Here is a 10775-nt window from a genome sequence, read left to right as displayed (position 1 = left end):
ATTAACGTATTGATCGATATGTGTGGAACCAACCATTTGCTCAACTATCTCTCATCCGTTAAAACATATTGAATCTCAACTGTCACAGTATATATTTTGGTGGAATTAATGTCAGCTCTAATTTCTATTTTTGTGTTCATAATTAAATGCTTTCATAAACTATTTTGACTTTTATTTTTCAAAAAATTACATTATATTGTGGAAGATTAGATGTTAGAAATTGAAATCCGTTTAAACCTTCACACTAACACAAGAGTAAAATTAATCCACTACACACCCTCAAATAATAACTGCGGGTTTCCCTTATCACCTTAAAAAGAACAATATACTAAAGGCTTTTTGTGAATGAATACAATAAAGTGAAGAATTATATGGTTGTTGATCATACATTAATAAATGTGTAAATGAAATGATTTTTTTTTTTGAAAGAGTAAATGAAATGATTTTAATATCCTAAAAATAACATTTTGCGTAGCGTCCAGGGCATCATTTCTTGGCTATTTAGGTAAGACCGTAAGACGTTGTCGGATGGATTGGGTAATTAATTTACGTACACTCCGTTTTCAAAAAAAAAAAAATAAAAATAAAAAATTACGTACACTCCCTTCAATCATGCATCTTATAAACGTAGTTTTATCCCATGAAAGTTTTATGGGTTAAAAAGACGCACGCAACACCTTTTAACATGCTTAAAAATTTGTGTAAAACTATTTCATCATGTGTAATAAATATTTAATACTACGTATGTGATACTTTTTAATAAAAATGTACAAAGTATTTTTTTTTTTAATAATACTCTTTGGTAAAAATGTAACATTATTAGCTCATAAAAAAAGTATTTATTTTTAATAAAATGTATTTTGTTTCACGTGAGATGATTTTGTATATAAGACCAACCGTAAGGAGTATTGTACGGTGTATTTTAATTATTTTGCATAGTAGATAATTTATACTATATACTATCTACTATATATATATATATATATATATATATATATATATATATATATATATATATATATACTATACTAATAAGAGCCAAAGAGAGTTAGGCCTAAAATGGGTAGAAAAAATGACGGTCAAATTATTTAATCAAATGGATGGTTCAGATGAATTATTTAATCAAATAGATGGTTAAGATAATTCAGATTAATATTATTAATAGATATTACCTAATTTAACCTTACTTTTATGATTATCCGTTAAGTTTTCCGTTAAATATTCTCTTCTCCGTTAATATTCCATTAACTTTTAACTTACCCATTAATTTCTATAAGAAAGGTCTTAGGTTCGAACCTCATCTCAATCAAATTTGACATAATTAAGTTTCTCACTCTATTTTACTCTTATTAAATTAAATAAATTAGTAGCTACAACAAAAAAATGATACATATGTATTTGTTTAATTTAGAATTATGTGTCTTCAATACCTTTATTTGAAAAAATTATTCATTATCAAAAAATTAAATTAAATAAGAGAAATAATTTCATTAGTTATATTGTCTTTATTTTCTCTCGTGCAAAGATTCTTTACATTCAAATTTATCAAGTGATATTCATTACATTGTCCATTATCATATTTTTACAATATCTTGTAATTAAATATCAAAGTTATTGTACAAAATAATGTTATATATTTATTTACCAAATATTTTATTAATACTATGAAAAAAAATTTAAAAATAAATTGAAGCTAATTGTATTAACTACTTGGGGATTGGTTGACAAAGAGAGTACTCAAATAACCCAACAAATTGAAGCGAAATCACTCTATTTTACTGTTATTGAATTAAATAAATTAGTAGTTACACCAAAAAATGATACGTATGTATTTCTTTAATACCATGAAAAAAAAAATAAAAAAGAATAGTTTGAAACCAATCATATTAACTACTTGGAGGATTTGTTGACAATGAAAGTACTCAAATAACACATTACCCAGCAAATTGAAGCGAGAAACTACCTTTTAATATCTTTGGAATACATAATATTTTATATTTTCAAATTTTTATTAATTTATTTAATCTTTTTTTTTAAACTAGGGATTTCTTTATCGAAATAACTCATTCAACAATAATGGTTGAACCAAATGAACCCCAAGCAGAACACCTAAAGGAAAGTCCATAGCTCCTATATCATAATCTCATTGCATGACGTTGTCATCTATGCTACCAACAATAACCAAATTGCAAATAACACACTACCAACAAAAAGGAAGAGAACAAATAGTAAAGATGAAGACAATGACAATGTTACTTAAAAGAGAATTAAGAACACTTAGAAAAACTCAAATTAAAAGTAGTATTTAACTATTTATTTAGACTATCATTTTTAGACCAAATATTTAGACTATCGATTTTATAAGGTTGCAAACATTTATTTTAGTAATAATTATAATGAATTTTCTATATTATCTTGGATTCATATATACTTTGAGTTAGATATTTAAATAAAAAAAATTCGACATTCAATTACCATGTATAAACTTCTCCTATATAATTTTGCATTGATATACTTTCAAATATTTATTTAAATATAAACATTAGGCATTAACCCATTCGCGCAATGCGCGTATAAAACTAGTCTAATCTATAAAAGTTATACTTTACAATATATTAGACAAACATACTCCTACCGTTATAACTTCTGTTATTTTTTCCACTATTGTTACGATGCACATGCATCCACTGTATATTCTCTTATTTTCTTATTTTTTCAATAATAATAATATTGCCCATTATATTGGAGTTATATGTTAGTTATTTCCTAAAATATAAATATAAAATTTATAAAAATATTTTACATTATTATTATTATTATTATTATTATTATTCAAAGAAGAAGAAGTCCAACATACAGGAAGTTGCAACCGCCAAGAAAGTTAATTTATATAAAGGCTTAGAAATTAGAAAATCATGGCTCATTTCTCCTACGTACTTTTTCCTCCTCCTATTTCATGATCATAGATTTTGGCTTGACTTGGTCTAAAAAGGCCTGTAATTTTTACCGTTCAGATTTCCACATTAAATATATCGTGTTATACTTGTTTATTTCGTGCGAACATCTTATATTACTCCGTATTCATCTTTTATTATGGAGAAATCAATTTTCTCCATCATAATGGTTTACATTTTTGTCCTTCATCTTAATTACTAATAAAATACATAAATTAAATAGAAAAAAAAACATTATAAAACATGAAATTCAAAATATATATCAAGAATCTAGAAGTAGAAATTTGAGATTTTATTAATATAATAAGTAAAAATACAACATATAGTATATTACAGAAATAGGATTGTACCGTTTTATCGGGCTGAAGTGTGGGACCGTTGGGTAAGTGATTTCACTTTTTTTAGGCAAAGAAATAGGATTATGGGGAAGAAAAGAAAAAACGTTTTACAAATTTTCTCTATGGTACTTACTACATAACGCATGCAGTAGACATGACCCATGAACAACTGTAGTTATATATGGACCGTAAAAAACAATGTGACTATAATAATTTCATTTATTCACATTATAATATAATAATAAAAAAGTTAATTAATTGGTTTCTTAAGCAGCAGCGTTGACGGTAACGACTTGAGCGTAATAATTACCATTTCCGAGACGCGGTTCATCACGTGACTCGCGCGTGCCAATCTTAGCCATGATCGGAGCCAAATCCCTAGGGAATACGTTCACCAGCAAACCGTATTTCATGAACAATGTGAGCGACATTTTCTGCTCCACCTTGTGGCCCGGCGCCACCGCGAGGCGGTGGCGGAGCAGCACCGCCGCCGCGATGGATTTCATTTGCAGGTAAGCCAAGTTCTTGCCTAGACAGATCCTAGGGCCTGCATTGAATGAGACGAACCTGAATTGATCGTCGAGCTCGAATTTCTTGCCGTCTTTGGATAGCCATCTCTCCGGTTTGAATTCCAAGCAATCTTCGCCCCAAATGAATTTCATCCGGCCGACGGAGTATATTGAGTATGTGATGTTGGAGCCGGCGGGAACGAATGTGCCGTCCGGCAAGACGTCGTCGGTGATGACGTGTTTTGAGTCCTCCGGCACAGAGGGGTAAAGCCTTAGGGTTTCGGATAGCGCCGCCTTGAGGTATATGAGTTGATCGACTTCTTCGAATATTAGGGGATCTTCAAGCCATTTTGAGGTGTCTTTGCCACGTGTCTCCATCAGGACCGTGCAAAGCTCGATTAGGATTTTCTCTTCCACGCGTGGGTTTAAACTGACTAGCCAGAAGAACCAACTCAGAGCCACGGATGACGTGTCGCGTCCAGCTAGGATGAAATTGAGTGCCACTTGTTGGAGGAACTTGTCAGAGTATGACTCCTTTTTTCTCATGAATCGGGAGAGTAAATCGTCGTGTTGGGGCCCGCCCTCCTGCTGACTCACCAGCTCCAGCTTGCGTGTAGTAATGACATCTGTCAAGTAGTGGTCCACGTGTGTCAAGCTTTGGCTCAAGTTGACCTCCATTCCGAGGCCGAGCCACTTTTTAAATTTCCAGATGAACTCGGGGAGAATAAAGCGGTGCAGCGTGGCTTCCGTGGCTCGGTCAAAAGCCGACGCGAAGCTGTTCTCCGGGAGCCCAGGGGAGAGCGTCTGTGGGTCCTTCCCGAAAGCCAAGCCGCAAATGTTGTCGAAAGTCAGCCGGAGAAGGAGGTCCTGGAGATCAACCGGCTTGCTCTCGAGCTGAGCCGTCTTGAGGATCGGACAGAACCTCATCTTAATGGCGCGGCTAACCCACCTAGCCATGGCTTGGCGCAGCGTCCTGGTGGTGAATTCCAGCGCGGCAGTCCTCCGCTGGAACAGCCACGTGTCGCCATCAGAATTGAAGATCCCCTCCCCCAACAGATCATGGAACACAGCTTGCCACGTGGGGCCCTTGGGGTAATTGTCGAACCTAACCTTCAAAATATGTTCTAAATTCTTGGGATCGCACGTGACCGTCACGAGACCCTGCTTCCGCGCAAGAACCGGAACCGCAAAAATGCAGGTCTGGTACGTGCCGCCGCAAGCGCGTAGATTCTCCGCAATCCACTCGTGCATGCGGTGGCCGTTCATTATCAGCCCCGGCAAACTTCCGACCACCGGCCACAGCCGCGGCCCCTTCAAAGACGCCGTCACGGATTTGAACCAAATCAAGTAAGCCGCTACAAACGCCAGTATCATCAAAGCCGTCGATAACTCCATCTTTAATTTCCAGCCACCCTATTAAAAAAAAAAAAGAGTTAAAAACTAAACCACCGTACCGGAAACCACTCACAAAATCCGACGAGTTTTTACCGGAAAAAATGGCTGCTTCAAAGAGAAATGCAGGTACAAAATAGAAGAGAGAAGCGTGAATGGCAGAAGAAGAAGGAAAAGTAAAGTAATTTATAGTATAACAGTAGCGATGAGAAATGGTGGCAATAAATGAGGGGGCCGGACTTTCTTGCAAGCTCACCACGCCATCTCTCTCTCTCTCTATACATGCATTATATTCTCTCTCTATATATATAGATTACGCCATGATTAGATTACAATGATAATCTGATATTAGGTGAATTTGATCATATTTGATAGTAATTTGTCAGTTTAAGATTATGCATGCATGTGTTTGTGGATGGTCCAATATATATGCATACACGTAAACATATACGCAGTAATTTTTATTATTGGTGTTTCTGTAACATACAATAATCCAGATTATTGCAATAATTAAATAGTAATAATAGAGTAAGTAATGGTGTGTGAAGATAGGAGTAATAGCAATAACAATAACAATCCCAGACAATAAATGCCGCCAGATGTCGTTGGAGAGCCGCTCATAATCCTCTATTTACAAACCGCCATTATATATTGCTGAAAGTCTGAAACCACCGTCACCATCTCACCCAACTTATGTTTTGAAGAGGTTGTCAAAGGAGGAGCATACAAATTTAATTTGTAACCACAAGGTCATGGGTTTGAATTTCAGTTTTTTTTTTTTCTTTGAACTGAGCTGGTTTACCTCTTTATGATTCTTTGTCAGTTAGGGTCACAAGGCTTGGTTTATCTCATCCTCGGATAGTGGTCCTTTATGGCTAGGGTCAAAAGGCGGAATCTATCCTGTGCACACCTTTAGGTGGGGGTCCTTTGCCGGCTAATGTCACAAGGCGAAATTTATTCCGTCCACTGTGCACACTCTCGAGTAGTGGCTACGAGTTTTTCCTCGTCACCCAAAAAAGAAAGACTTTAATTTATGTGGCGCAATCCAGTCAAATTTGTTACATTGTTGATTTAGTAACCAGTGTTACAAGTTAGACTCCCAGTGAGAACAACCTATTGACTTTCGACTCTCAGTGCGAACAACCTATTGACTTTCTTAATTTGAACATGATATGTCTAATGTACACATTCAAATCGTGACTACAAATTTCGCTTATCAAATGTTCAAAATTTCGAAGTCGATCCCTCCATTGTTGTATGTATTGATGATGGGTAGTTTTCATGGACACATGGAGTGCACATGATAGAGTGAAGTTATAGGCATGCAAATGCGGGTAAGGGCGTACAGCCATTAACATAAGCTCCTTTTTTCCTTAGGAGAAAGGAAGAAAGAAAAATTATTGGAAGATAGCTTCTTCATTTGGTTCTTCCCACCTAATTCGGTAGGGAAAGGCTTTGTTCCTTAAATACTAGCATTGAATGAAGGACCAAAAAATAAATGGGATTAGTTGAGGAACTATTTACTACTACGTAATACATTACTACAATATGTATGTATGTATGTATAATGTATGCATGCAATAATCCGGCCACAACAGTACAATACAATGAGCTACCACTATCAACTTAATTGGATCAGCCCCCTCCATCACGTTATGAATTTTTTTTTGTCCGATTATACTTTAGACTCCGTAACCTCACTCCAAACTTATAAGGAAGTAAACCAAGCCAATATAGCGTCGAAAGTTATAGAATTTCTTGTTTAATAGATGGATTATAAGATCATATTCGAGTCTAAATTTAGTACTCTGATCTCTCCGTTCTATTATATATACACACACAAACACAACAAATATGCATTACATTCAACTTTTATTCCAAACAAAACATTTTTTTTTTTAAGTTCCAATATAATCACCCTTTAGTGATCGAAAAAGTTTGAAAATTTTGGTAATAAAGAAGAGTTATGAGTAGTGCATGAAGAAAAATGTGTGATTGTGTAAAATCAACGACAGATGTTGACTTAATTGAGATAGGTGGTAGTCATGTGGCTAACCTAAAAATAGAACCACGGATGGATCGTACAACAATAATCTGTAGCAGTAAAGGTGGTGGCGTATTAATGGGGGGTTTTACCTTTCGGCAAAATGGCACCCCAATAATTGTCCCTTCAATTCAATTTACGTGCCACGTACTCTAAATATATATATATATATATATATATATATATATATATATATATATATATATTTTTTTTAACGTTAGTATATGTTTTATAATTTTAAATCTTTTTAAATTTAAAGAATCAATATCTTCGATTTTGTGACAACCTATTTGAAATGATAATTGAGATATTATCACACTAACCCAGTGGGGTAGCTCAAGTGGCAAGTGAGCTATCTTTGTGGGGAGGAATTTCGGAAGAACCCGGGATCAATTCCCCCCTGGGCCAGCTCCCGTGCCTCCCGGAGCGAACGTGGGACTGAAAGATACTCATTTATCCTTAACCAAAGGTAAATGGTTTGATCATTGAGTTTGAATATGAAGTAACTTTGAATCTACATAAGATAAAAAAAAAAAAAACACATTATATGTGTGTACGTGACTCACTAACTTCACTAAGTTGTGTACTCATAAAATTAAATAGAGTTGAGGTTAGTACATTATGCCTTTCAAAAAACATAATACGAAGTTTTACGATTTCGAACATACATATATTAAGTTATAAAGAATTACCGACTTAATAATAAACTAATATTTGAATTTAATAGTTTAAATTAAAAAGTTTATATTTAAATATTAAAAATCATACTAAATTATTAGTTTGACTATAAGGTTGATTGGCGTAAATCGTTTTTTAAAAAAATTGATCCCAAGATAGTGTGGGGTCACAGGGACAAGGAATATATTTCGTCTCTGTTCGATTGTTGTTTCTACTTTGATGTAGTGTGAGTATTTGAATCAAATGTGGATAGGCTTCTGGGTGGATGTGCAAACAAATCTGATTCGTCCATCTAGATATGATCAAAGACAGAAAATCAATGTAAAAGGGGAAAAAATGAAGTGGTATTTTTTGTAAAGGGGGAAAATTCAAAGGTTGTGCTGATTAGTAGTTTTGTACTAATGGCATTTTTAAATGCACTGTCAAACATTTCTAAATGTAGAATTGTAATTACAGAAAATTACAAAAATGTCTCAATATTCCCCTCCCTCAGCCCCCAACTTATTGATTTTCAGCCTTTAATCTTGTTTAGATAGACGAACCAGATTTATCTGCACCTAAAATGTTGTTCACAGGTGAACTTGGCATGATCAAATGAGAAATAATATTAATCACATATCACATTTCATTAATAGTTTATGATTTTAGTAAAAAATAAATTATTTTAATTTCCTCCTAATTTTCAGCAACCATCAATCTACTAAAATGCATGAATGATCTACCAAGATGAATGGATAGTTAAAAAAAAAAAATAGTGATCTTAGCTTGGTCCTAATTAACTACTACTACTACTACAAAGGTAACTAAACATTTAAGTAGACATGTGGCATTATATTATTGATTGTTCAACTAACATCTTCTAGAATATAATAATATAACATAGGCAAACTAGATTTTATTAAATGAGCCCAATAATTGAGAAAAGATTAATCTTGAAATGGGCCCTCTAAACTAGATATCCACTAAATAATAAATAAATAAATAAACACAGAGAGAGTGAGATGGAGTATTGTAAAAGCGAGCATTAAATTAATTAATTAGCCTCCATATATGGATGAAAAGCACACATCACATATCAACTCACAACACATGCAGAAGCTAGCCTGCAGTTTTCATGGCAATGAATTCAATCTTCTAATTAACATTCAACTCTATTCTATATATTATATTGTAAAGGCCTTGTGGTCAAGCGACATCCGGTGTACACTCCCATGTGGAAGGGAGTGGGTCTGAGCCTTAGTAGAGGCATCTGTTGACTCTTTGTGCTTCGGTAGGTTGAGAAAGTAGCTATGAACACATACTACAATGTAACAGAGTCAATAGAACTCAAAATATATATATATATATATATATATATATATATATATATATATATATATATATATATATATATATATATATATTGTATTGTAGTTTCACGCACTCCTCATCAGTAACGTAACGTAACCCTCTGCAGGCCGGCAACTACTAATATAATTAAGCTAGCTAGCTGTTACATTCTTTCTTTCTTTGTTTGTGTAGAATGAGTGGATACACAGATCAGATCATTTTCAATTTCCATGCCATATATATGCTTTTTTCTGATAACCTAACAATATAATGGACTGTCATTCTCAGTTTAATTTGCTCCATATATGAGGACCTCACCATTTATTTAGTTGCATATGTATATGCCACATTTCTTTATCATATTATATATAATAATATAATATTATTCAAAGGTTCAGATCAGACTAATTAATATAATTAAGCTACCTGTCCTCTCATGACTTTTTGTTTAATTAATCTACTGTAAAATTTCTCAAGTCTCAACCACACATCCTGCTACTGGCCACCGCCATATATATATAACTCTTAGCTTGCATTGCAACGAACAACCAGCTTTAATTTGATTGCTGATGAGGAGCTGAGCTAGCTAGATTGGCTGTTAATTTGAAGGAATTAATATTCCCAGTTCTGAGGAGGGACGGACAGCAAGATTGAGAAGAGCAAGCTCATGGATCAATATAATGTTACCCATCGCTGCTATAAAAAATATGTTGTACTGTTTACCTTAAATTTCATGTAATGTCTCAAAAAAGAGTGAATGAGTTGGTGGAGAGCTCAGCTCGTTCAGGGTACGGTTTACCAAATTTAGGGTGTGTTTCGAAATTTAAAAAATTTTTCGGATTTTCAGTATTTGATAAAGAGTAGAAAGTGTGAGTTAAACGAAAAATAAGTACTTGGTCAATGAAAAATAATCTCTCTTTTTTTTTTTTTTTTTTTTGAAAAATGACTTCCACTTTTGTTGAGGGCAAAAACTTGTGTGGAACCGTCTCACCGTGAGACGGGTCGGGTCGGGTCGGGTCAAAGTGCAACTGTGATACTTATACGCACAAATGTCATACTTATATGCTCAAATGTAATACTAATCAAGAATAAAAATTTTGTTACTTATAATGTTAATGTAATACTCTTACATTTCGATTTAAAAGTATTACATTTTTCCTCAAAAGTATTATATTTTTTCTTATAAGGGGAACATTACTTATTATGGAAAATGTAATACTTTTGATGAAAAATATAATACTTTTACATCAAAATGCAAAATTATTACTATACATTTTTATTCAAAAGTATTACATTTTCCCTTATAAATGACAAAAAAATATTTCTAATGAGTATTACATTTGAGCATATAAGCATGACATTTGCGCATATAAATATGACATTTGCATGTTGATTCAACCCGACCCGACCCGTCTCACAAATAAGGATCCGTGAGACGGTCTCACACAAGTGTGACTATTTGTTGAAGAAGTCATTTTTCAATTCTCACACCACCACCATTGTACTTCCTCCACCACACCACTACCATACT

The 10775-nt window shown here is 33.7% G+C and overlaps 1 protein-coding gene across 1 annotated transcript; it reads right to left on the bottom strand.

Annotated features, from left to right (window-relative positions):
• Positions 1–3225: 3225 nt before the first annotated feature.
• On the bottom strand, positions 3226–5444 carry LOC116000278 (cytochrome P450 86A22). Its single transcript, XM_031240342.1, has 2 exons — positions 5290–5444; positions 3226–5214 (listed from the first exon to the last, which is right to left on the bottom strand). Exon 2 carries the CDS (start codon positions 5194–5196, stop codon positions 3559–3561), a length of 1638 nt encoding a protein of 545 aa, XP_031096202.1. The 5' UTR covers positions 5197–5214; positions 5290–5444; the 3' UTR covers positions 3226–3558.
• Positions 5445–10775: the final 5331 nt, after the last annotated feature.

The sequence above is a fragment of the Ipomoea triloba genome, chromosome 12 (genome assembly GCF_003576645.1).
Source record: "Ipomoea triloba cultivar NCNSP0323 chromosome 12, ASM357664v1".
Taxonomy (NCBI): Eukaryota; Viridiplantae; Streptophyta; class Magnoliopsida; order Solanales; family Convolvulaceae; genus Ipomoea; species Ipomoea triloba.
This window is presented reverse-complemented; position numbering and strand designations above follow the sequence as displayed.

What these genes read in the sequence shown, in the direction of transcription:
- LOC116000278 (XM_031240342.1), bottom strand. Translation starts at nt 5,196, where the DNA reads ATGGAGTTATCGACGGCTTTGATGATACTGGCGTTTGTAGCGGCTTAC.